General features: G+C 45.2%; 1 protein-coding gene across 6 annotated transcripts in view; it reads left to right on the top strand.

The window, feature by feature from the left end:
* HDAC8 (histone deacetylase 8) overlaps positions 1-27,412 on the top strand; it is an 84,702-nt gene that overhangs the window by 7,271 nt on the left and 50,019 nt on the right. For 5 of the 6 annotated variants that reach the window (XR_010919758.1, XR_010919757.1, XR_010919759.1 and 2 more), the window contains exons 5-7: positions 14,673-14,785; positions 17,094-17,171; positions 19,823-19,931. Coding sequence is in view for 3 of the 6 variants with exons in the window: in XM_067548520.1 (XP_067404621.1) it covers positions 14,673-14,785; positions 17,094-17,171; positions 19,823-19,931 (300 nt within the window). In the remaining 3 variants the exon portion in view is untranslated. The remainder of the gene's footprint in view (positions 1-14,672; positions 14,786-17,093; positions 17,172-19,822; positions 19,932-27,412) is intronic. The other variant, XM_067548521.1, reaches the window with a different exon arrangement.

The following is a 27,412-nucleotide window of genomic DNA, read 5'->3' as shown; positions in this document are numbered from 1 at the left end:
ATGGGGTCATTCATAAAATTCTCTCATTCCCTTGAAATCCAGCTGCAGCTTTTGCTGCCTGCAGCAGTGCATTTCCTGAGCTGACCGGGAACTCAGGGAAGACGTATGGATGATGTGCACACTTTGAGGTCCCATCTAAAACTATTGGCAGTTTAAGATGAACCTCCAGGTCAGCATAGAACTGTCCAAATCTGGATTTGGATTTTGTTTCCACTGAGTGGATGGAGTTTGAATTCATTGGGCAGAACTGTCTTATTCTGCTGATGATGCTTTTTAAAGACTTGTTCTGTTCTCTTTTAACTGCACTGCCTGGGATGTACCTTATCAGTGATGGCTGGAGCCAGAGCCCTGCATCAGGACTGGAAAACTGCGGGTCTCGCAGGACCCGCTGCCATAATAGCAGGATAAATAGTGGGTAAAATGTACTTTGTTGCGGGCAGGATGAAAAACCAGACTGCAGTAATTTGCGGGAAAACACTTTTAATGCTTACATTTAACAGAGGGATAGAAAGAGATTTGATGTCTATTGTAACAGGAATTTTTTTACACGATTTAAACAAGATTTGTTTTATTCTTTTAGAGGTAAAAATTGTCTGAATTCTGTTTACATATTAACTGACTTTTTTTTTGGTTTTTTTTAAGTGGCATGGGGGAATCTGTCTCTCTTGTGGGATCTAAGGTTTTTGAGTATGGGAGCAGGACAAAAATGCAAGAAATAATGCGGGAGCGATTGGGAGTGGGTATTGCAGGGTGGGATGCGAGTGGAATTTAAAAAATAGTCTGGTGCAGGTCTCTACCTCGAACTAAGGAACAATCTCAACTATTTTGCTTTGATGTGCTGAGTCACTCGTGCTGTTTTTGGAACAAATGTCGCATGGTAAAAGTGCACATTTCACTTACTGATTTTAAAATGTCCTTTCCGGTTTTAGCCAAGGTACCACTAGGGAGAGCTCTAGGTTAAGTCAAAGGATTTTTCTCACCCTTCAGTGGATTTTCCCCACTTCTGCCAGTTTGTGGAGTCTGTTAGTTGTGTACTGTGTCTGAGTCTAGCTGAAGGATTTGTCAGTATTTTCATTATAAATGTCTGTTTATCCTCAGGTGTTAATAGCTCAGCCACAATGCCTTTCACTAGCCAGAAATGTAGCGTGCAGTGTGTCAGCTGAGATCACCTTTTTTCCCTGATGAGTTGAACAGAAAAGGCTGTAGTTGGGATTTTGAAATCAAACAGTCTCCAAATGTCCCTGAAAATGTCTTAGGGAGGTCTAGTGTGCATGTAACGCTCATGGGACAGGTGCATTGACAGTGGTGGAATGCTGCCTCTTTCGAGTTAGCCTTGCTCGGAGAAAAGCCTTCACTCCTGCAAGCTGGGAGGGGTCCTTGGGAGCCTTTGTCAGTCACTGATCTGTGAAATGTTGTTTCCCGAGTTGTGTCCGTCCGGTAGAGCTGATGGGAAACGCCTGTGATAGGTGTATCTCTCACACCCCATTGCACCTGTCAATATTCGGTATATTTACATTTCCAAATGAGGACTTGCCCTGCTGGCTCTGGCCCTCCTGTCTGCAACATGCATTTTACAAACTGGCCTAACTGGGCTTTCTCTTCAATCAGTATCAAAGACTCCCAAAGTCTGTGTTCACCTGCAGAACCGTTACGGGTGCCTGCTAAACATAGACAAAACCTCTTCCTGTTGCTCTGCTGTCAAGTGAACTGCCTCAGCAATGACCTCCCTCCCCCCCACACACACACACCTGGACACACTCAGCACCTGCTGTTAGCAGCTCTAGCCTTGGCCCTCTGTTTCCATAGGCTGGTGGGTACAGCTTTGTCAACATCCTTCACTGATGTGTAGTTATCCCCTTCCAACAAGCCTCATACAGTAGGGTTTTTTATTGGTGGCTCTGGCCCATTTAAAACTCCCGAATCTAGGGGCTTGTATACACTACAGCTTATGTCAGTGTAACTGATGTCGCTCAGGTGCGTGAATAAGTCACCCTCCTGAGCAACGTAAGTTACACTGACCTAAGCTTCTGTCTCCAGGATAGCTACCACCACTCACGGAGGCTGTTTTATTATGACAACGGGAGAGAGCTCTTCACCAGACGTGCTACAGATGCAGCTGCACCGCTATGGCACCTCTAGTGTAGACTAGCCCTCGGCTTCAGAGTTCATCCTTGATTGACTGAAACTCCAACAGGCAATAATTAATGGAGAAAATACTGAACTTACCGAGGACCATTGTGCTGTTTGCACAGTGTCAGGTCCTACTGAAATGATAGCTCAGATTCACACACCTTTAGCAATAGCTTTTGTGACTTTTTATAATATTTGTGTATTTATAGACAGGGCTTCCTCCCAAGCTCCAAAGGGACCTAGCCCCACTATGCTTTAATTTCCTACCCATGCATATTGTGCCCTGAAGCCTTCCTTTGCCTCTCACTAAGCCAAAACTAAGACATTAGCTTGAGTTCTCAAACATTTCATACTTCCCTTCCAACCATGCTCAAAATCTTGCACTACACCCCTACCCGGTTCTAAACGTGGGAGAGTCCCTGACAGAAATTTATAGGCAAGCCTGCCAATGGTTTGGGCCAAGTTTTCGTGATTGCATATGCAAGTAATACACCCCATTTTCTGCAGATGTGATTGTGCACACAAATGACCAGTTAGGAGAGCAGTCATGGGAACGGTGCATGCCAGTTTATGTATGAAGTTATGACATTTTGGCCCTTGTTTCTTCGCCACTCTGTTGAAGAGGGTCACTCATCTTTTTGTGGTTCTCCATTTTATATGGATTACCAAAGTTAACTTGGGGCACCTCTGCAACCCTTAATTTTCAGCACCAGGAAATTCTTTTCCTTTATCATTTTCAAGTCTGTCTAGTATTCTCCCAAGCAACTTACATTCTAGGTAAACAGGGAACCATTTTTCACCAAGTACTTTCTTCGGTGAGTTCATGCAAGCATTTGAACCAAACTCATTGGTCCTGTAGGCTTTAGGAGACATCAGTCTGAAAATCTCATTGGCCTTGAAAATGTTGTGCCTATCTTTGGACAAATGTAGGGGTGCGCCTCAGTTATTGATTCTGGACCTGTATAGGCAGCAGAGAAGGAGACCTTTCCAACAGCTATGTAATAGCTTACACTTAGAGGTTTGTTAGGAGACAGTGTCAGAGTGAGTAATTTAAATGAGTGTCACCTGCTTTCTTAGCTAGCACCCAAAAATCAGCTTGAACAGGGCATGTCAGAGAGAGAACCATGCAGAGTCCTACAGACCCGCTGGAGGATCTGGGCTTTCATTGGTGAATCTAAGGGTTTGTCTTCATGAGGGAGTTATTCTGGAATAAAGTAGGCTGTGAATTTTAAACCTCTCTGGCTATTCTGGAATACTTTCTGTTGTGACCACTCTTCTTATTCCGGACTCAGAGTAAAGGAAGGAGTGAGAGCAGAATGAGGCTATTGGACTTCAAAAAAGCAGATTTTAGCAGACTCAGAACTGTGAGAAAGGCCCTTTGGGAAATAAAACTAAAGGGAGAAAGGAGTTCATGAGAGCTAGAGTTTCTCAAGGAGACAATATAAAAGACACAACTGCAAACTATCCTGGTGCAAAGGGAAGATAGGAAGATTAGTAAGAGACCAATATGGCTCCATCAGGAGCTCTTTAATGAAGTGAAAATTAAAAAGGACTCTTACAAAAAGTGGAAACATGGACAAACTGCTAAAGAGGAGTACAGGCAAGATCAGAAAGGCTGAGGCACAAAATGAGTGACACCTGGCAAGGGACATACAAGGCAATAAGAAGAGGTTCTTTAAATACATGAGAAACAAGAGAGAGACAAAGGAGAGTGTAGTGGGGAAGGAGAGCTAATAAGAGATGACAAAAGGCTGAGCTGTTTAATGCCTATTTTACTTCAGTCTTCTCTAAAATGGTTAATGGTGACCAGATACTCGACACAATTAATATTAACAAGGGGGAAGGAACACAAGCAGAAATAGGGAAAGAACAGGATAAAGAATATTGAGGTAAATTAGATATATTTAAGTCAGCAGGGCCTGATGAAATCATTCCTCAGGTACTTCAGAATCTAGCTGAAGCTATCTTGGAATGGTTAGTAATTATGCAAACACAGACCTGCCTATCTTTAAAAAGACCAACTGGGCAGCTTAACTTTGACATCTGGAAAGATACTGGAACAAATTATTAGACAGTCAGTTTGTGAGCACCTAGAGGATAATAGGGTTATTAGAGAGAGCCAGCATGGATTTGTCAAGAACAAATCATGCCAAACCAAGCTAATTTCTTTCTCTGACAGGGTTACTGGCATAATGGATGGGGGGGGGGAGCCAGTAGATGTGATATAATTTGACTTCAGTAAAGCTTTTCATATAGTCTCACATAAGTCACATAAGCAAACTAGGAAAATGTGTTCAAGATGAAATTACTATCAGTTGGGTTGAAACAGCTGGTTAAAAGATTGTTGTCAAACTGGGAGGGTGTATCTAGTGGGATCCCTCAGGGATCTGGCCTGGATCTGGTACCCGTCAATATTTTCACTAATGAATTGGATCATGGAGGGGGGAGTATGTTTATGATATTTGGGGATGACACCGAGCTGGGAGGAGTTGCAGGCACCTGGGAGGACAGGATTAGAATTCAAAATGACCTTTGCGAATTGGTCTGAAATCAACAAAATGAAATTCACGAAAGATAAATGCAAAGTACTTCACTTAGGAAAGAAAAATCAAATGCACAACTACAAAATGGGGAATAACTGGTTAGGTGGCCGTACTGCTGAAAAGGGTCTGGAGGTTATAGTGGATCACTAGTTGAATATGAGTCAACAATGGGACACAGTTGCAAAAAAGGCTAATATTCGGTGGTGTATTAACAGGAGTGTCGTATGTAACACATAAGAGGTAACTGTCCTGCTCTACTCAGGACTGGTGAGGCCTCAGCTGGAAAACTGTCCATTTCTGGGCACTGCACTTTAGGAAACGTGAGCACATTAGAGAGAGTCTGGAGGAGAGCAACAAAAATGGTAAAAGGTTTCAAAAACTCGACATATGAGGAAGGATTAAAAAATGTGGCCATGGTTAGTTTTGAGAAAAAAAGACTAAGGGGGGGGACCTGATAAGTTTTCAAATTTGTTAAGGACTGTTATAAAGAGGATGCTGAGCAATTGTTCTCCATGTCCACTGAAGATAGGACAAGACATAATGGGCTTAATCTGCAGCAAAGATGATTTTGGTTAGATATTAGCAAAAGCTTTCTGACCATAAAGGTAATTAATCTCTGGAATAGATTTGCAAGGGAGGTTATGGAATCTCCACCATTGGATGTTTTTAACCCCAGGTGAGACAAACACCTGTCAGTGATATTCTAGGTTTACTTGGTCCTTCCTCAGCACAGGGGGGCAGGACTTGGTGATCTCTCTGTGTTCCTTCTAGCCCTACCTTTCTATGATTCTGTAAGTGTCCCTGCACAGATGCAGTTATACTGTCTAAGGTGCACTTTTACTGACATTGCTAGTTTTGCTCGGTTGCTGGAATAAGCGATACCGGTAAGAGCACACTTTTGCCAGGATAACCCGTTTCCCTACTATACTGGTATGGCTGTACTGGCAAAGGGATCCTAGTGTGGTCATGGCCTTAGCTTGTAGGAAAGCATAAGATTAGATGAGACTGTTCATAGAGGCTGCTTGCTCTAAAATGTTTTCTCTAATCTTTGTTCTAATTACTAAATAAAAATACTGTGTCAAGAAGGCAATTGGTCGCTATTCCAGGTTACAGGTGTCCAAACCTAGTTGGACCTGCAGGGTGATAAACTGTCGTGTAGGTGGGGTCATGTACTCGGGTCCTAGTGGAAGAGGGGGAGAATTGCAGGATTCCACCGTGAAGCGGATCAGGGCAAGAGGTAGAACACCTGAAGGGGTAGCGCTCAGAGAGCCCAAAACGACAACAGGTGCAGACAGTCCTGTAGCTGTGACGCTGCGCTAGTTACAAGTAACACCAAGATAACTGTGAACGGAAAACTCTGTGTTTTGGGGCTTTTTTATCGGTTTGCCTTTATGTGGTCAGTTTCTCTCTTCATTAAATGACCTTTATAAACAAAAAGGGAGCAAAAAAATCCTAAGCATTTTTAAAAAGGATGTTAAAAGGAAAAACTTCAGGCTATACACTTTAAATAGTGCTTAGTCATAAACTAGGATTTTTTTTTAAAGTGAGCTTCAAAAAAGTTAAGTTGTGTCCCTTTAAAATCTTAATTAGGTCTGCAACCAAATATTGGGGCTGTCAGACTGCTAATTTGCTTGCCATGTCTTCCAATAGAATCCAGGCTGAGACCACGGGCCCAGTCCTTATGGCAGATAAATTGGTCTGTGCTGCTTTTTCAGGCTCATTGTGAAATCTAGTCAATTCAAAATGGAGTTGGAGGAGATGGTTCCCCATGCCAATTTTAACGGGTTTACAATGACATTTTTCCAATATGTTAAAATGTTTTTCTCTGGTGCTGTGCGAAAGACCTGGGTGAGAGCAACCCACGAAGCACTGTCAAATGCACAAAAGTAAACAAGCTGGGGAGGAGGAATGTTCTTTTTTCTGAACTTTCACTTGTTGTCATGTGAGGTGCTAGTTGTAACCATAATAGGTCAAACACTTTCTGGCAATGTGGCTTTTTAGCAGGTGATTGGGTTCCTTTAGCACCAGAAAAGTGCACATTCGAGGAATGATCTCCAAAGAGAATGTAGGGAAGGAGCTATGAAATTCAATAGTTAAATGATTCCAGGTTTTTTAACATCCCCCAATTGTAATAGCGGAAATAATGGTGCTATAAAAACAAAGAAGCCCTTTTCTGTAAAAGTCATTGAGTCAGATCTCACAAGAGAGCTATAATTTGACAGCAACTTGAACTGTGGTGCTGGGTGGAAAGTAGAGAAGGGGAGGCAGAAATACCGGGATTTGACTTTTTAGTAATAAAATAAGTGTTGGAAAAAGGGGAATCTGGCTGGCTAGGTTCCAGAGTTCCAGTTCGTGACCATTTTGATATCAAAGGCTCAGGCTTGTTAGTTAATTACCCTTCCTCAACTCAGTACACTTATGGAAAAGGGGGAAAATAGGTCTAGAAGATCAGCTCTTCTCTGAAAAGAAATTCTGTTAAAACAGGGCTTTAACACCAAAGAGCTGTTCCTTGCAATTATACAGACTCTCGGCTGCTGATGTTAAGGAGGAAAACAAGTGTCCACTGCTTTTTACTTCCGGTAGCTCTTCAGGGCCTGCAAAGCTCTGGGAGAGTAGAGTCCAGCTCACTTGTTTGTGCATCAGTAGAATTAAATTCTAATGGGATGGACTGTGACACTACCGGTCTAGAGAGCTGTATCCCCTCAACTCTCCATTTGGGGAGTCTTTTATACTGCTTTGCTGTGAGAACAACACTCCTGGTTCGTTTACACACAACCTCTAGCATGCAAAGTGCCTCCCAGCTCAATGATATGATTACTTCTAGCCAGCCACTCCTGAATTATATTACTGAGCGACACCAGCAAATTCTCAGTCTCAGACCTGTCCCCACAAATATGCTTCGTGTCCTGCCCTGCACCCTCCTGGACAAACACAAGCTCATAGAAAGTCCGCCATTTCATTAATATAAAATGATATGCACAAATCTTGTTATCCCAAATTATGTTTCCCGAACATTTCAATCCAAACATACACTGGTTTAGATAAAACAATAATATAAGTTTATTAACTACAGAAAGAAAGATACTAAGTGATTACAAGTAATGAGGCATAAAGGTCAGAATTGGTTACACAGAAATAAAATGTAAAATGCAAACTAATACCTAATTTAACAAGTTAAGTGTATTTAAAGCAACAGGTTTCTCTCATCATATGCTTACAGCAGCCTGGCTGGATTTTTCAGCCAGGACCCGTCCCTAGTTCAGTGATGCCTTTTTTTTGTCTTTCACATGTTGTTAATGCCATGAATAGAGATGAGGGGGGAGAGATGATTTGAGGCCTCTGTTCTTCATTTTTATCTTTTCCCCCTTTTTGAGAATCATGTCTAGCTGCGGTTCAGGCAACAGCCAGGCTGTTTACACGGGAACCCCCAGCTGTTCTGTAACCAAGATGTAAATTTCTCACTTGCCCTTCTTCCTACCAAAGAATGGCTGATACCAGAAGATAGGCCATTTGATTTTGTTGACACCTGGCTGAGGCATCAGTTTGCCCTTTGTCTCTGAGGAACTGGTTTGGGTTGACGTCCCAGATTTCAAATATGTCTTAGTAACGTCATACAGTGAAATCTTATAACTTTACATACAGTGTTGCCACACATTTTACCAGGGCAATAATGATCAGCACATGATGAGTTTTCAAATAATACCTCACAAGGCAGACTTTGTACAATATTTATCAGAGTTTTGCAAAAGTGGTGAACATAAGGGTACAGTCTGTTACACACATCTGTACAAACCTATTGCAGATGACTGGGCTGCACTGATGTGACTGGAGGCTTAATTTATGCAGCAGGAATTAATTGCATGTGATGCTGAAGGAAGGACTCTCAGCTTGACTCTCAGATCCCAGCACTAGCTTGCAGGATTGGCTGTTAGTTTGAATAATTTAGGGCTAGTTTTCTCCAGTTTTCAGTCCTCATGACCATGATCTGATGCACATCAGTTTGAATTATTATTTTCTGTTAAGATATTGTCAGACACTGCATCAAACGGCTTACTAAATCCAAATACATGTGGCATATAGTGTTCCTTTAGCCTGCTGCAAACTTAGTAATTCTGTCCAAAAAAAAAAGAAGTCAGGTTTGTCTAAAGACATAATGTCATAAACTCATGCTGTTTATTGCTCACGAGTCCTTTTCGGTGACTATTTTCTTCATGCTGGATGGTCCATCATTTCTCTTAGGGATTGCATTTAGGCTTCTGTATGTTTATTGTCAGGATCACTCTCCTTTTCCCTTTGAATATTGGTGCTGTACTAGCTCTTCACTAATTATTGGTACTTCCCCAATTATCCATGTCTTCAGAAATAATTAGCAGTCCTGTAAGATCGCTAGATGCATTTTATGATAGTCCCCCATATTTTAAGATGGGTCTCTCTCAAATTTGGCCTTGGCACATTGAAAGGAATGAGCAATATTCAGGCAAACTGTAAGCACGATGCAAACCAGAATGAGGGAACAGGGTTTTATCTTTTCAACACACACTGTCTCAGCACATGCAATTAACTAATAACGATCCTTTGTATCTGAGAGGCAGGGAGCTGCTGCGCTCTGCTGAAAGTGAATAAGTACACTCTTCTTCGTTTATCTTTCTTTAACTTGTTGCTTTTTCTGCATCCATTGGTGGTAGGAGGGTATACGTGTATATATTATTCTCACACACACACACTCCATACTCTCTCTCTCGATCATGGAGTCAAATGTGTATGTATCCAGAATAAGTGCACCTTTGTCAAAATCATCTACTTGTGGGGGAAGCAGGATGTTGGCTTAATTGCTTCCTGAGGTCATAAACCTGGAAATGGAAACCATAGTCTTCAATGGCTCGGGGCTCGTAGTTCAAAATATTATAGGATGGCTTGGGGCTAAGGGTTGGTGCCTTTTATTGATCAAACGATGACCTTTCACCTCTGGTACCATGCTCAAATCTTTCATCCAGCATGAATCTAGGAGATAAATTATCCCAAAGGAGCATCTTTGCAGCAGTTATTTCTCCACCCTGCAAGGTGCACTGGGGCAATAGCTGCTTCTGCTTTTCTTTTATCAATGTTTTAAATTTGTCATCTATTATATTTACAAAGATCTACAGCTCCAAAAGACCCCCACACTCCCAAATAGCTGATATTGCTGTCTTGTCTTAGATGGGGGCAGAAGGCCTGCCTGCCACTCATAGACTTTAAGGCCAGAAGGGACCATTGTGATCATCTAGTCTGACCTCCGGCACATCGCAGGTCACAGAACCTCACCCGTCCACTCTTGTGATAGGCCCATAATCGCTGGTTGAGTTACTGAAATCCTCAAACCTTGATTTAAAGGTTTTAAGTTACAGAGAATTCACCATTTATTCAGTTCAAACCAGCAAGTGACCCTGGCCCCAGTTTGTAGAGGAAAGCAAAAATCCTCCAGGGTGTCTGCCATTTGACCTGGGGAGAAATTTCTTCCTGACCACAAACATGGCAGTCAGTTAGACCCCCACAATCAGACATCTGGGAAAGAATTCACCATAGTAACTCAGAGCCTGCCCCATCTAGTGCCCCATCTCCAGCCATTGGAGATACTTTCTAACAGGAATCGTGAATGGGCCACATGACTTTGTTGGCAACTTCATCATACATCCCCTCCATACACTTATCAAGCTTAGTCTTGAAGCAAGTTTAGGGCGTTTTTTTTAGCTCCCACTCCTCCCCTTGGGAAGCTGTTCCAGAACTTCACTCCCCTGATGGTTAGAAACCATCTCTTTTCAACCTTTTACTTGGCCCTTAACTTAAATAATTTCTCTTCCTCTCTGGTGTATGTCCCTCTGATGTGTTTAGAAAAGAGCAATCCTACCTCTCCTCTGCCTTCATTTGGTTAGGCTAAACGAGCCAAGCTCATGAAGTCTCCTCTCGTAAAGTAGGTTCTCTGTTCCTCTGATCATCCTAGTCGTCCTTCACTGCGCCTGTTCCAGTTTGAATTCATCTTTCTTAAACATGGGGGACCAGAGCTGCACACAGTATCCCAGATGAGGTCTCACCAGTGCCTTGTATGATGGTACTAACACCTCCCTATCTCTACTGGCAATACCTCATCTGATGCATCCTCAATTTGGATTAGCCTTTTTCATGGCAGCTCAGAGTAATCCTGAGATGGAGCAATACACCCAGGTCATCTCCTCCTCTGTCACTTCCAATGGAGACGTCCCCAGCTTATTGCAAAAAAATCTGGTTGTTTAGTCCCTAAGTACATGGCCTGGCACTTTGAACTGTTACATTTCTCATTGCCCCCTCAGTAGTGTTCCCTGAGATGGTTCCCTCGATGGTCTGATCTGCACCAGCTTTATCTTGGTGGTACCAACAGTGGGAGTGCTAGTGAAGGGAGATATTGCTGGCCTCCAGCATCTTAATGCACGTGTCATCTCGCTCTGCCGGTTAGAAGAGTTAGACCTACATTTATGAATGGAATTACGTGATAGGGTTGCCTGTGAGAGCCGGGGACTGGACTCTGTGATTCAGGAGGTCCTTCCAGTCCAATGTCCTATGTAGACCCTACAGTGGTTACAGTCCCATCAACTGGTCTACATTGGCACTCCCGCCTGGTGTAGAAGCTGTAGTCTTGGTACAGAGAACAATGGCGTTTCCATCCATCAGCACCTAATGCAAACTTGAGCCAATGTAACTGGGGACAGTAACTCTTCACGAGAGTGCTGGCGTTGTTTGAGACCAGCCTTGGCTTAGGGGCCAGTTGCGCTTTCTTTGGGGAGAGGGAGATTGATTATTTTTTAAAAATGTGAATAAATTTGATTTGAACAAAGATGGCCACGAGCAAGGCAGGTGGACGTTGAGGGTTCCCTGCACGGGCCTGCCAGTGTGTCTCCCCAGGCCTGACCCAGGAACCAGCTGTCTGTATCTCATGTCTCCCATGGCCTTTCCAGTGCATTGCAGTAGCCCTGCTGTGCCAGTCCTGAACTGTACCTAGGTTTACCCATTAGCTGAGTGCCCAACTGCAGCATCCTGCTAGCCCATCCTGGAGAACACGGTCACTCTTGCTGTGACTCGGTAGCTTTGTGACCCAGGCTGTGGTCTGCGAGAGACGAGTGCAGGTAGCTATGTCACTTGTGGCCTGATTGGAGTCTCTTGTGGTAAAAGGACAGTATGCGAAAATACTCTGTCCCCAGTCGGGGGGGAGGGGGGAGGACAGTCTGGCAGGGGCTCTCAATGTACCGGCTCAGTGTGGAACCCAGGTGAAGCTAAGCAGAAGCCATTGTCTTCAGTGTAAAACTTTTAAAATAGCCTGTATGTGAGTAAAGCTAAAAAATGCTCCCTGGCTGCTTTTAGAAAAGGCGTTGCTCAGTTAAAGGAGCTAGAGGTTCTCTGCACGGCAGCAGTGGGTGCTGGAAACTACAGCATCATTCTCCAGAGCGTGTTCCCCACCTACCACCCAATCTTGTAACACTGAGGGGGAATATGGAGCAGAGAGGCCCACAGGCTGAATATCCAGCAGCATTTCCAGCAGTGAGATCTCAGATCGTGGACTAGTCTGGTAAGGGACCGGTGGAGGCCCTGTAACCTGAGCCATAGTGGGTATGTCTACACTGCTGCTCGGCGAGCCTCCCAGCCCGGCTCCACAGACTCACGCTAGCATATGGAGCTGTTACAGCTCAGGCTCTCAAGCTCCCTCTCCCAGCCCCCGAGCTGGAGCTCCAAGCCCAGCCGCAACATCTACCCAGCTATTTTTAGCGTGCTAGTGCAAGTGTGGACCCAGGCTGGGAGGCTTGCTTCCAGGGGCAGTGTAGATGTATCCTTAAAAGTGGGCTAGAAAGCCCTGCAGAAAGTACTGCATGGGCCGTGCTGCAATGAGTGGTGGCCAATAACTTCTGCCTGCTTAGCAGTGGAGAAGACTTCTTGTGACTGTGCGTCAGGAGGTTACTGTTGCATTGCTGGTGCTCTGCTTACAGGCGCTAGCTCCAAGCATGGCAGGGAGCTGGTGATTGCTGCCAAAGAGAGCAAGGCCTAACTGAGAAGAAATGATCTTGATTTATTGTGTGGCTGACTCAAGGTGGGCAGGATTGCAGGTCAGCTTTTGTGACTGGGCTTTGAAAGTGCAGAAGGCTTTTCTTCACAGCTTCTGCTTTTTCTTGGGTCCCATCCTGTAAGAAAGGCGCAGCCAGCATTACTTGTTCTGTTAGAATTCAGCATGCTCCTAAAACTCCTGGAATATGGGCACCCAAACTTTGTCCAGCCAATGGTCACGTGGACAGTTTTTGAGAAGTCGGAGGGCTGCCAATAACATCCATAAAACAGAGAAGATTGCAGCTGCCCTTCCCTTTAGTGCAGTGGCATTAATATCAGGATCAAGATATTAAGGCTTGTGCCCCATGAAGCCTGCTACTCAGTCTTAAATATTAGGTTATTGATCTTCTTTCTTTCCCTTTAATGGCCTTTGTAGATAGGTGACTATTGTTACCTCCATTTACTGATGGGGAAAACTGAGGCACAGGCTGGTTAAGTGACTTCCCCAAGGTCACAGAACCAGTTAGTGGCAGAACTGGAAATAGAAGCCAGGTCTCTTGATTCCTGCTTGGTGCTGCGGTGTCCATTGTGCTATGCTGCCTCTCAAACAGAACTCGGTGAGTTGCGCCTAGGTGACTTCTGTATTAGATCATTAACACACTTTCCACAGCTGCTCTGAGCCAGCATTCAGCCTGAGATTCAGAGACTGCTGGATCCTACTTAGTGGTGGTTTCCAAATCAGCCTTGTGTATATGAATAATGCCTGGGATAGGAAACCTGGGACTTTCCTGCAGAGGCGGTACTGGGAATGTAAAAGTCTCATGCACAAGCTGGCGGCTGCTGTTTCCCTACAGCAGCTTGCATTTCCTCAATTTAGGAACTATGTGACAGATATATATGAGCAAGGAAAGCCTGTTTCACGTTAATTTCATGGGCCCTCATTTCCAGGGGGGAGGCAGGAAACCATTCCCACCAGCAGCTTAATTCCCACCCCAGTGCTGAATTTTTCGGGAGGGGCAGGGGTGTTTAAAGCTGCACTCCTCTTCCTCCAAGCTGCATTCGAACGCTTCCCTTGGGAGACATGCGTCTCACGTGTGCCAGCTGTGAGCTGGATTGCCACTGTCGCAACCACATGAAGACTGGGTGCCTGATGGGGGTGGGAGTGTGATCCAGCCCAGGACAGCAGAGGCTTGGCCTGACTGCTGCCCTTTGACGTCTGAGTGCTTAGGCTTTATCTGTGTGCTGTTGTGTGTCACATGAATTCAGGGGGACTTTCTGGCGCCAAATTGCTCACTTTTAGCCCATCAGCTGAGACTGCCTGCAAAGATTAGCTTGGACTTGTTGACTAAACTGCTCTCCCCTGCTACGGTGGGGGGAAGAAGGGGTGTGCCCCTCCAAGGCAGGACTGAATGCATTGGCAGGGGCAAGCATGTGCTGCAGTGTCTCAGTCCTGTTCTGCACAGAGGAGTTTTAGGTCCCGGGCTGTCAATCTTTCTGCCACCTGTCACTAGCACCAAACTCACTTAGTGTTTTAGATTTCAGGGGGCTCGTGACAGCTAAATGTGTTTAACTGCTCAGTGCTGCCCTCTGCTGTTCAGTCCTGGGCCTCGTGCGCGCAGTCCATCAAGCCACCAGGGACCATGATGGCTGTTTTGGGTGTGGACTAGGATAAGGCCCTGCAACCTCATATTTAACAGGTCAAGCTGGACATCGAGCCAGGTCTCCATCGTCCCGTGTAACTGATCAGACACTTTGGGTGTCGTGGCTGGCTCTCACGTTGCTGCTCCTGACCAGTGGGGCTAGTAGTGATAGCTTCCTGCTCCTCCCTTCAGCCCACACAAGATGGGGCTGTGCTGCTGGAGGGGGGCTGTGGAAGGATCTGGAAGCAAAGGTTGAGGTGAACAGCCGTCGAGTTTCCACTTGGGAACATTTAACTTCCCAAATGTTTCCTTGCAGAGATGAAGCTTCTGGCTTTTGCTACCTAAACGACGCCGTCCTGGGCATCCTGCGGCTGCGTCGGAAATTCGACCGCGTCCTCTATATCGACTTGGACTTGCATCACGGGGATGGTAAGGCTGCCATGCGGCTGCTAAGCAGTCCTGGCAGGGCAGTGCTTCAGGGAAGCTTTGTGGGAGCCAGGATCACCAAGGCAATAGAGTTTACACGCAGCACTTAATCTTCAAAGTGGCAGGTGGGCAGCAGCTTTTGTGCCTGTTCTTGTTTGGGTTTAATAAACCATGTGGCAAGCCCTTGTGCTGCACTCTTGATGCCTCAGTCATAAATTACAGATACATTTCATCAAACAAAATGTACACAAATGAACTGTCTAGCCGTGCCCCATTACCGTTATTGCGTAGATTCCAAGATGAGAGGGAACAACTGTGATCACCTATTCTGACCTTCTGGGTAACGCAGGTCACAGGTCTCCCCCAGCAGAACTGCTGTTTGAACTAGAGCACAACTTTTAGAAAAACATTCCTGCTGTAAACCAGCCACCACTAAGGGAAAGAAAACAGCCCCACTACCCCATAGGAGAAGGGTGATGAAAATAATTAAGGCTGTGAAAATAGATGAGATTTGCATCATGCCCAGAAGTTTGGCAGATCCAGGCTGTTTTGGATGTGGGGGAAGAGGGAGGAAGCTGTGCAGCCGAGGCCCCTGCCACGAGACCCTTCTCTTTTACACCGAGGTGACTTGGAATCAGCAGAAGCACTGGAGCTAAACTCCAGCCGTACAGCTCGGTGTGAGAGGTTCTCTTAAATGGGAGGGGCCATGGCACCCAGGGCTTAATGGGTCAGAACACCTTGAAATTGTTTCCAGAAACCAATGTGGATCCAGGAGCACTGGTGTCCTGCCCATATACCCTGCATAGCAAGTGGGGTGCTGCAGTCTGCACGCACTTGGGTTTGATCATTGGTTTAAGGTGCACTCCCATAGTGAGGGCATGGCAATAATACCCTTTGGTCGAAGTGATAAAGGTGTGGATTAGCAGCATCCAAAAAAGTCACAGCTTCTAGCTAAATGGTGGTGGGAAAGAGCTGTCTTGCTTGCAGCAGCTGGGGATCTAGCCAGACCCTGAGACTTCACATATGCCTACAGTGGAGCTGATATAATTCTGGCCAAATCTTGTAATTGTTTTCCTCACTCTACCACCCTCACTGCAGTCTTCAGGGCGTTGTCTTGTCAGTTAGGCCACATCCAGGCCTCGATCTCTACCTGACCACTGGTAGGGCATGCAATTGATTCAGTTGGTTTGAAATAAGTGGAGAGCTGGGGCGGTGACAGGACCACAGCCCAGATCCCATCGCCCATGCTCTTAATGGGAGATGATCAACAGCCCTGCTGCACAGAATGGCTTTTTCTCCTGTTAGCAAGGTGAGGTTCCCTCAATTTGCTTAGGCCCAGATTTTCACGGTATTTAGGCACTTATGTCCCATTGATTTCAAAAAGAGTTTAGGTGCCTAAATACCTTTGAGTACATGGGGCCTACTCACTAACTCACATTAGGAGATGCCTCGCGTGGCTCTCCCAGCCCCTGGTGCTTGCTCTGTATTAGTAAAACACAGTGATGCTCTGAACAGCACTAGAATATTAAAAACCATAAGCTCTATTAACACGCTCCAATTCCATTGATCCCCTCCACCAAGGGGTCTTCAGCAAGAGAATTTCCTCACTGCCCCTCACCTTCCACATGGGGTGCGGGACTGTGCCACGGCCAATCCTGGAGCTTAATTGCTTAACGTCCTCAGTGCAGTCTTGTGATGTTGCTGCAGTCGGTACTAACCGACGATTATATAAAACTAAAGCCGGAACGGGCCTTGACTGACGCTGCAGTCTGCATTGGGGACGTTATTTCAACACTGTTTAACGTTTCCTGTTCTCCTAACTTTTATGGTGTGTTTCATTTTGGTCCGTTTACCCTCCACATTTGGTTTGTGTTAAGTCTTCTGCAACTTCTTTCCCAGTTTCCATGTACATTTTCAAGAGGCTGAACTGAACTGAAGTGCTGCTAACAATGAGGGACCAGTAACTCTGGTTCTAATCAGGGGTAGGCCTCTGCCAGGGCACCAGCTGCCCTTTGCTCTTCCAGTCTGAGCAGACAATGCCAGTGCTGCTGACTTTTGTGATGGCTGGTGGTGTGGAGATACATTCACTAATGATTAGGTTGAGAACAACAAAACTCAATTCCTTTGTGACCAACACCACATTTGAACTCGTCTCCATTTGTTAAGGATGGTTTTACTATATCATGTCTGCCTTTTGTGCATTCCCTCCCCACCCTCACTGCTTGTTTATTGAGATGTTCTCTTGTGTTTTCTTTGTAATGTGTAGTTTGTGAGAGTAATTGATGACTGAGTTTCTTTCTCTCTCTCATAGGTGTGGAAGATGCCTTTAGTTTCACCTCCAAAGTCATGACTGTGTCTCTGCATAAGTTTTCACCAGGATTTTTCCCAGGCAAGCAATTGTATTGTGGCTTCACTAACTGGCAGAGTTTCTGCACTTAGTATAAGTTGTGTCCCCTTCACTCGGTCCAGGTTTCCCACCACCTGGCTGTCTGCATCCTCTCTCTACTCAGAGAACAACATAACAGAGGCCATGCACTCTTACTGACCCTGAACCTTAAGGGCACGACCACTGCTGGGTCCATTCCACTGTGCTGCCACTCTGTGCCTGGGCTGGTGTCCCCCTGCATAGCAGAGAAAAGCAGAGCATCAGCAGAACTTGGATGAGCCCAGAAGGAGCACTGGGGGCAACCTCTGAGGGGAGGGGGAAAATGCGATGGGATGCAAGGCACCTTGCTTGTGCCTTTTTCAAGAGAGGGGGGCATCTGAACAGAGGTAACATTTTAAAAATAGCTTTTTTGTTTAAAGGGACTATTTTAACCAGTTTTAAGTTTGATATTAAATAAAATCCTAAAAGCCTCAATTCACATCAGCTTCTGTAACGGATTGAAAATGTAATCAGTTGTCCCCTGCAGTGCTGGCAACCCAAAAACAACAGTGCTGTGCAGAAAATGCAATCGAAAATAGAAAACTGACTAGTCTGGTTTTACTCTCTTATGGGAGTGAAATGCAAAGCCAGCAAAGAGCATAAATGATAAGTGAATCTTTTAAAATCCATTCCAGTTTAGTGTTAGGAATTGATTTTCAGTGATACACACAAAGAAACCTCTTAAGACAACTTTTATCTTCATCATCTCCTTTTCCTAGGTCCTGTGCACCCTATGCAGGTCTCAGTCCTGCAAGGGGCCCGGCACTCTCGCCCCGATTCAGCAAAGCACTTAAGCGTGTGCATAACTTTGGGCATTTGAATAGTCCCATTGATTTCATTGGAATGACTTATGTGCTTAAAGTTGAGCATATGCTTTAGTGTGTTGCTGGATTGGGGCTCAGCCCCTGGCAGGATGGAGCCCAAGTAGCACACCTCCCCTGAAGCTGTAACTTCACTGCGTGAGTACCAGCAGCTTCTGTGATGCCGACGCAGCGCCGAGGATCACTGTCGGCTTCCAAACTGCAGGCCAGATCCTTAGCTGGTGTAACAGGATAGCTAGGATGTCTCCCCTCTGCCTCCCAACTGCCAGAGCCTTCCTCTGCTGCCTCCTCCCATGGTTTAAACAGTGCTACGTTAAAGCGCACAAGGGAACCTTTAGTATGTACCAGCAGAGTCCACACAGACTAATCAATGCATGACACGGCGGTATAATTTAGAAATCACACCTGCATAGTCTTCATTGCTGCTTGGTGTAGACAAGCCCTTAAATACAAGCAGCCTTTCTTGTTTTTATTGGTGTTTGTTGATTAAAAGTGAAAATCTGAAGCCCTAAGTAGAGCTTCATTGAGGATCAAGCCTCATCTTTCTGCAGGCTGTGATCTATTATTGTCTTACGATAATGCTGAGAGGCCCCCACAGGACCTACTGTGCTGGGTGCTTTACCAACACTGAGGATATGTCCTCATTGCAGAGTTAATTCAGGTGATGGGCATCTGGGTTGGCCTAGCCTGGATGTGAACAGCCACACTGCAAAGCCATACGCAAGTTACTATGTTCACACTGGTGGTGGGCTCCCCATGTGTGTTGCTAGGACTCTGGGGCACATCTCATGGCTTTTAGCACTGCAGTAAGCTGAGCTGCCTTCTGGTTCTTTCCCAGTGAATTGTGGGAGAACGTGGGCATGTGGGGGGAATTGTGGGAAGGTATTTGAAGACTATCAACGTTCAAGTTGCCTGCATCCTCACTGCAAAGCAGGCAAGTTAGCAGCCCGAGTGAAAGCAGCATTCAGGCTTTAGTTTATAGCTGGATGAGCCAGCTCTTGCACATGGAAAGCACCACTGCATTTGAGTCAGAGGTATGTGTCTGTGGATGGGAGCCTGATTAGGGGCCACAACTGAGCTTTAGCCTGAGTTCACTCTGCAGTGAAGACAAGCCCATAGTGAGGGACAGTTCCTGTCCCAAAGACCTAACAACCTTGCTAGACAAGCCAGACAGTGGCTGAGAGAAAGGAAATATTATCCCCATATTACAGAGGGGGAGCTGCGTACAAAGACTGAGTGACTTGCCCAGGGAAGGCTGTGACAGGTGGGAATCAAACCCAAATCTCCTTCTGCAGGACTGTCTTTGTCTCCCAAAGTGATATTTATTATATGCCTTAGGAAAGGCAGAGCCTTAGCACTCGGATAGGTCAACACATTTTGTCCAGCACTTCGGCAATATCCCTTTAACTGTCTCCCTCTAGCGTGATATACTACCACAACCCCTTTCGCTATCTGTTTCCTGCATCAGTTGTAGCAACCTGTGTGTAGATCTTGGCTTACACGCTTCCTCTCCCACTGTTGCTAATGCTTTGAAGTACCCAAACTCTCTTTGGGGCTGTAGTTTGCAGGGTTTGAAATCGTAGAAGGATCTGCACCAGAGCAGATGCTTCTTGAACAGGTAATACAAGAACCTGCCCTGTTAGAAGTAGAGTGCAGACTTCTCTGAAGATGTGCTGTTTATCAGTTCTTCCCACCCTATGCAAGACATCCCAGGTCTGTTCAGCTGATGTTATTGGTTCCATTTTCTCTGAAGCTGACTGATGGTTTGGGTTTTGTTTTTTTGTTGTTGCTCAGGAACAGGAGATGTGTCCGATGTTGGCCTGGGGAAGGGGCGGTATTACACTGTCAACGTGCCTATCCATGATGGCATTCAGGATGAGAAATATTACCAGATCTGCGAGACGTGAGACCCATTTTCTATCTGTTTTGTTAAAACAGAGGATTTCAGAGAACAAAACCTGTACAGATTTTTAGTAACATCCTTTTTATAACTTAAGTTTTAACCCCTTTATGGTATCAGTTTAAAGACACATGGATATTTTAACTGCTGAGCTCACCTTGTAGGATCCCAAATCACTTTACAGATGGTATATGCAGAAGCACTGAGCAGCAATGGCATCCACCCCTAAGGTGGAAGGGGACAAGTGCCCAGCTCAACTGTGTGTATTTTGAGGGACAGAGGGTGCCATATTCACCAAGCAGACTGGGGCAAATATCTACTCTTAGACTAAGTGCCATGGGATCTCTACTGTCCATACAGAGAGGGAGATGGCTGTGCAGGGTTACTTTTTTTTTCAAAGCTCCGTTGAATCTATTTTATCTAGCTTGGCAGGATTAAGGACTGAGCCATCTTTGCTGGAATTGGAATGGTTGGTTCTAGGGAGTCTAATTTTGCACCTTCACAGATGCATGGCATAAACCGCTAAGTCAGCCTGTCCAGCTAAAAATGAAATCCAGTGCCTGTTCTTTTGTAAAAGCGATTAACTGTAGCACACTGCTACTGTATGCATTTGTGTGTCAATCTAACACTCATGAAAGCCAAGGGTTAAAACAATTGCTAGCTCAATATGCGTGATAGGCAGTCATTGTGCAAGCTTCCCAGTCCAGCTCTGTCAATACCCGTCTATCCTGACCTATACAATACCCAACTCCCCCTACGACCTCCATGATTCCAGGCTTGGATCACTTCTGAGCACAGTGTGTTGGGATTCTGATAAACATCCACCCAGGAGTAGGATGAGGCCCTCAGATTTCTTTCTACTTGTGATTCAAGTTAGGATTTAAACCCAAATTCAAAATTATTCAAATCAAATACATTGAAAATATAAAAATAAAACAATTGTGAAATCAGATGTTGTAAATGAGGAAATCCCGCATTGGCCTGGAGAGCATTAAATGAGTTTAAAAGACTTCCCTCAGACTTCTTTTTGGACCTAAAACAATGAGCATAGAGTCCAATTATCCATCCATTTACAATGTGGTCACAGTATTTGATTCTGTGACCTCCTGTGACAATGAATTCTGTAAACCAACTGCACAAGTATTTCCTTGTATTCTTCTCATCAGTGACCCCTGCTGGTGAGAGGAGACCTCTCTCATTGGCAGCCTTTTCCTCTCTGGTAAATAGCTGGGCTACGGACTTGCTCTTTGGCGTTCCCACAGCCCAGCACCAGTAAGATGTTATGCAAAACCGTCCCACCTCCCTCTGTCTTGGTGGCAACTGCCTTCCTCATCTCTATGGAAACTGACCCGTTGCAGCACAATGATATAAATAAATAAAAAGGAAGTTTTGCTACTGGAGTCTTAAAGTGTATGCACTTTGAACCTGCCTCTCTATAAATAAGAGTGCTTGTGTTTGAATGCTTTTGTTCTAGCAGATAAACTCCTATCCTGCTCCTGGGTGGTATGGCATGTGTATAATTGCCTATTGTTTCTGGAAATTGAATGACTCAGACGCCAGTTAAATGTAATTGTTAGTAATAGCCGCTGTGTGGAACGGAGGCCAAGGTGTAACATTTGGGGTTTTTTTAAAAGTCTGCCATGTCTAAAATATTGCAGACAAAGGCAACCAGAGATGAAAAGTTTGAGACGGACAGCGGCAGAGCTGGATACCCAGCTGCAGTAGTATGCATCAGTCAGACACGGTGCAGAGATGTGCAAGCAATTTGTACACACACACTGCTCTGGAAACTGCGAACTTAGGCACCTACATATTTCCTCCGTCAAAAGAAAAAGTTACATGGATTCTGGCTAATCACTGGTTCTCTCTTATTCATAAGAGCATCCAAAATAGCTAACTTATTTGATCTTCCTGAAAAAGTGCCCTAATTAGTGAGTCAGATAGGTTCTGATAACATGATGGGGGCCTTCACCTCTATTTTAAATATTAACCTTCTGAAGATAAAAATACAGCACCTGAACAACATTAAAGATGTAGGAAACAGTACTAATAAATAATCCAGAACTTGCAGAGGCACTTTCTGCATTCAGACAAATATTTCACAGCATGATTATTCAAATTGCTGTAGCTATTTGTATGGTACGTTCACACATGATGTGAGGAGAAGTTGTGTGCGAAAGCAGTAACTATTTGTTCAGTGGTAATTCTAGCATGTACTGTCAGTGCATAGCTATATCACTATTTGTGCATGTATGGAGTATGATTATATATTAGCAATACATGCTGAGCTGTGGTGTCAAGGTTTTCTCAGCGTGAGTTGGGGATTGTTGCATTACTCTTGCCTGGAGAAACCACAAGTGAGGTATGCAGGTCACCCCAAAAGAGTGAGTGTGAAACCATGATAGCACAGATCCTGTTATGTGTCCTGTGTTTAATTAATAGGGAAGAAGATTTAAAGTGTAGCAAGCTAAAGAAGGGTTGGAACTGGATGTTTGTATCCCATCACCGAAGGTCCGGTACCTTATTTCTTTGGGCCTGTTGATAACACTTGCAGTTACATTACATAGGATGCAAGTATGGAAAGGATAGAAATCTTTAGATTTCAACATGTGTGTGGACCACTGATTGCCTGGAGATAAGAAATTGCTGCTGTGGGCTGGTTATTCCATATTATTGTCCATGTTTCTTGCCCCTTCCTCTGAACCGTCTGGCAGCGGTCACTATCAGAGGTAGGATATTGGACTAGAAAACCAGGTCTCATCAGGTGTGGTGGTTTCTTCTGTACAGGCTTTTGAGGGAGAGAGAATTATAGTACATCTTAAAAATGATCTAAGCTGGCTTTTCTAAATCTTAGTACTAGTCTTTGTTTCAGCATCAAAACAAGGGCTTTGCCCCGTCTTGGGGAAAATGGAATCTCCCTTTCACAATGGCACAAAATGCCCATGTCTAGCTGTGTTAGGTCAAGAAATATCAGCCCATAAATTGTCCGCTGGCCTAGACTGGATAGTCAGTGAACATAGGAGAGGTGGGTGGGTAGTTGGAGAGGAAAAAATATTTTTTGGCAGATTGACTTTTTATTAAACAAGACACAAGTCTAAAACAGTTCAGATTTTAGGATGTTGGACCCAGTCGTGGAGGAAACGGGATCAGAGGATAGAGAGTGCAAGTGAGGTAGACAGTATGTGCATTTCTCACATGACATTGCCACTTGTTTGCAGTGTTGTAGCCGTGGGGGTCCCAGGATATGAGAGAGACAAGTAGGCGAGGTGATATCTCTTATCGGACTAACTTCTGTTGGTGGAAGGGACAAGCTTCTGAGTGTCAGAGCTCATCCTCTGATCTGGAGCAAGTACCCAGAGTGCCCAAGCTAAATACAAGGTGGGACAGACTATTAAGCACCAGGGGTTCACACATGCTGTAGGAGAGTACTTAAAATAAATTGGACAAGTCAGAGTTAGCAGGCAGGAGGGAGTGTGGGTGGGTGGTTGACCAGTTGGTGGAATGAACCATAAAACCAGTGTGTCTGTTGTGTCCAGGGTTTTTAGTGTCCACCGTTATGAATTTAGTTAGTGTCAGAGTTATGAATTTAAGTTCCCAGGCTTGTCTTTTGAAGGTTTTGAGCAGGTTTCCTTGGAGGATGAGGACTGAGAGGTGGGATATGGAGTGATCGCTTTGTGAAAAGTCTGTGCCCACGGGTGATAGGTGTTCTTTTCTTACCACTTTTCTGTGTGAATTCATTTGAGACCATAGTGTTTCTCTGTTGGGGCATTTGATGCATTGGTTGAGGTACGCCACATGTTGTGATAGGCATGTGTAGGGCCCATGGCACTTGAAAGGTGTCTGGGGGTAGGGGGAGGGGATTGTAGCCGTGGAGATACAGTTGCAGGTTTTGCATCTGTTGTTCTGCTAGAGGCTGGTGGTGGGTCTCTGGGTAGCTTGCTTCAGATGATGAGGTTTAGGAGTTGCTTGAAGGCCAGAAGAGGGAGTTTAGGAAAGATTTATTTCAGGGTGTTCTCCCCATCGAATATAGGATGTAATAGTTTGATACCCTATGTATGTTCTAAGGTGGGGTGATGGGTGACATCTGGGCGTGTGCAATCAGTGTGTGTGTTGTATTGCAGCGGGTTCTCCTGTGGTATCTGGATGACCTGTTCCATGATGTGTTGATCTACTTCTCCCATAGAGTGCGCTTGTTTGGCGAGGGCACGGCTTGAATGCTGGCCCTAGCACCTGTTTGGGGAGTAATCCTGGAATGCTAGGAGCCTGTGCTTGTAGGGGTTGCAAACAGCAAAGGGCAGGGAACAATGACAAGGGGGTTGGTCTTCCATCTGGATTTCATTGAGTTGACCTGGATTTCATTGTGCAACATGACACTGATCCTAAGCACTCAGCCAGACTCTGTAAAGTTGGCACGATTAAAATATATACTGCCCTCCAAAAATAACATCTGCAGTAGTGGTAGGATTTGCACTTAAACCCTACCGAGGCCACGCTGTTTGAAATGAGGGCTGGAAATCCAGACCTAGGCTTTCATTTGTTTCTGGTTTGAACATTCTCAGTGAATTTTGTGCTGGTGAAAGGTGCCAGTTTGACAGCACTGGAGCTTGAAATCCTCTAAGCATCACTTTAGGCAAACTATATTCAGTGTGATGGGCTCAAGTCAGGAGCTCCAGTCTGGTTGCCAGGCAAGAAAAGACTATCCCAATTCCTTTATAAGCAAAGTGAGCTTTGTGTATGAATGTGACTATTGTCACAGTACGTCCAGTGCAAACTCTGGCTCTCCTCTGGAACTAGAGTGTTTGGCTGCACTGACTGACTGGCACATCTGGACTGACTAATGCCAAAAACTAAAATATGCTTCCCAGCCTAGTGTTCTTGAGTCAGCAGTGTGCCCTTGTTGCCAAGAAGGCTAACGGCATATTGGGCTGCATTAGTAGGAGCATTGCCAGCAGATGGAGGCAAGTGATTATTCCACTCTCTTTGGCACTGGTGAGGCCACATTTGGAATATTGTGTCCAGATTTGGGCCCCCCACTACAAAAAGGATGTGGACAAGTTGGAGAGAGTCTAGCAGAGGGCAACAAAATTGATTAGGGGGCTTGGGCACATGTCTTACGAGGAGAGACTGAGGGAATTGGGCTTGTTTTGTCTGCAGAAGAGAAGAGCGAGGGGAGATTTGACAGCGGCCTTCAACTATTTGAAGGGGGGTTCGAGCTAGGTTGTTCTCAGGGATGGCAGGTGACAGAACAAGGAGCAATGGTTTCAAGTTGCAGTGGGGGAGGTCTAGGTTAGATATTAGGAAAAAGTTTTTCACTAGGAGGGTGGTGAAGCACTGGAATGGGTTATCTAGGGAGATGGTGGAATCTCCATCCTTAGAGGTTTTTAAGGCCTGGCTTGACGAAGCCCTGGCTGGGCTGGTCCTGCTTTGAGCAGGGGGTTGGACTAGATGACCTCCTGGAGTCCCTTCCAACCTTAATCTTCTATGATTCTTGTAATGGAATGTTAGTTGCATTTAACGCTGCACTTTGGGGAAAGATCATAAATGGTTAACAGTGTGAGGTAGGGAGTGCAAGGGTTTGGGGGCAACAAGAAGATGAATCTGACAAACGGATGAGCTGAGCATGGAAAGTATCTGTTCCTTTTGCTTTTGGGTGCCAGGACAGCTTCATTTTCAGGCCTTTTCCTAGCTTGCTAGCTATCCCAAGATGCACAAGCTTCTTCACAGCGACCCATTGTGACATTCATAGTATATAGCTGAGGTTAGTCCTGCTTTGAGCAGGGGGTTGGACTAGATGACCTCCTGAGGTCCCTTCCAACTCTAATATTCTATGATTCCCCTTGTGCAACCTGGACTGTTGAATCACTTTGTCACCCCAATCCCCCCCTCCTGGAGCCCATCTTACTCTGCTCTACTGCGAGAACCCCCACTCCTGGGCTGTTCACGAACAGCCTCCTGCATGTAAGCTGCTCCCAACTGAGTGAGTGCTTCTAGCCAGCTACTCCTTATATTATACAACAGAATGACACTAGCAATACCCCCCAGTTCCAGATGCGACCCTAGGAACCTCCATCTTATAATGTTCAGTTTTCCCTGCCGCACAGTGTAAGCTCATATAAGTTTGTTAGTTTAACAAAGAAATTGATATGCACCAGACTTGTTACTCCAAGTGGAGTCTCCAACACACTTCAAAGCAAATGCACTGCTTTAGGTAGAGCAAACAAACACATTTATTAACTATGGAAGGATTTAAATTCAAAGCATAGCACGTCAAAATTGGTCAAAAGAAATAAAAGCCAAACACATTCTAACCTAAGCCTAACACTTTCAGCACCCTTACAAACTTAGGTGATTCTCACCACAGGCTGACTGGTTTCCCTTCAGCCAGGCCCTCCCCTTTGATCAGTACTACAGTTGCTTGGTGGTGTTCATAGATAGAGGTGGAAGAGCAAGAGCATGGCAATGGTCTCCCCTTTTTATAATATTCCGTCTCCCCTCTAGGGCTTTGTGCCCCCCTTCTTCCCCCCCCCCCCCCCCCCGGGTTAGGGGACAAACAATGTCCTTCTATGGATTCATTCACATCTTGTGTCAGTGAGCGCCACCTCATCATGCTTCCAAACTGACCAAAGGAAGGGAGGTAACTTACTCAAGAGTCCATTTGATCCTCTGTTGATGCCCAAGCCAGTCCTTTGTCCTAGAAGGCTGAGCTGGGTTTGTCCTATACCCGCCTTGATGAGGTGTGAACTGTCACTCTGCTCCTGGAGAGTTTTGCCTGGACATGTTTTAAGCCATGAGGACACATCTCTGGGAATATTACATAGTGCAGCCTCATACCTATACACATGAAATTGCAACCAACATACTGCTATAACAATAATGATCATGAGCGTTCCACAGGCATCTAACGTGACATTTTTTGCATTGGATAATTCACAATTATACTGTAAGGGTGGACATGGGGGTGCAGGGCGTCACACCTGTTCAATGTGCCTCTCACCTGCACTGCAGACTTCTAGAGGTGTGAAGAAAGTCCGTCCTCCATGTGGTCCATTCTGTCCTTGGTGCCTCCCTAAGACTGCCAAGAAAATGTGTCCAAGGGGACATTGTTCTGTGATGCAGTCATCTGTCTACCAATGACAGGGCTGAGACCACCATAGGGCCTATTGAACGGCCTTCAGGTGCTGTTCATGTTTGGTTGTTACTGACTAGAGCTGGACTGTGGCTGATGGATTTGCTCTGCACTGGTGTTGCAGAGCTCTCCAGGCAGTAAAAGATCTTTCGTAACAGCGACCTGCATTAAGTGAGTATCATGGGCTGATTTCAGCCTTAAATCAGTGGGATTTTGAGAAGGAAAGAGAATCAGGACAAGAATGCATTTGTTTAATCTGGAGAGGAATGGGTTTCTGTAAAGATGGAAAGAAGTGGGCGGAGGGGAAGAAAAGTTGGCTCAGTTAGGGTTGAGCGCTGCGGCTGTTGGGAAGTAAAAT

Source organism: Emydura macquarii, unplaced genomic scaffold (assembly GCF_026122565.2).
Source record: "Emydura macquarii macquarii isolate MOO-44397 ecotype Brisbane River unplaced genomic scaffold, CSIRO-AGI_Emac_v2 contig_1253, whole genome shotgun sequence".
In the NCBI taxonomy this organism is placed as follows: Eukaryota; Metazoa; Chordata; order Testudines; family Chelidae; genus Emydura; species Emydura macquarii.
Note: the sequence above shows the minus strand (reverse complement) of the source record. Positions and strands in the feature narration are given on the sequence as shown.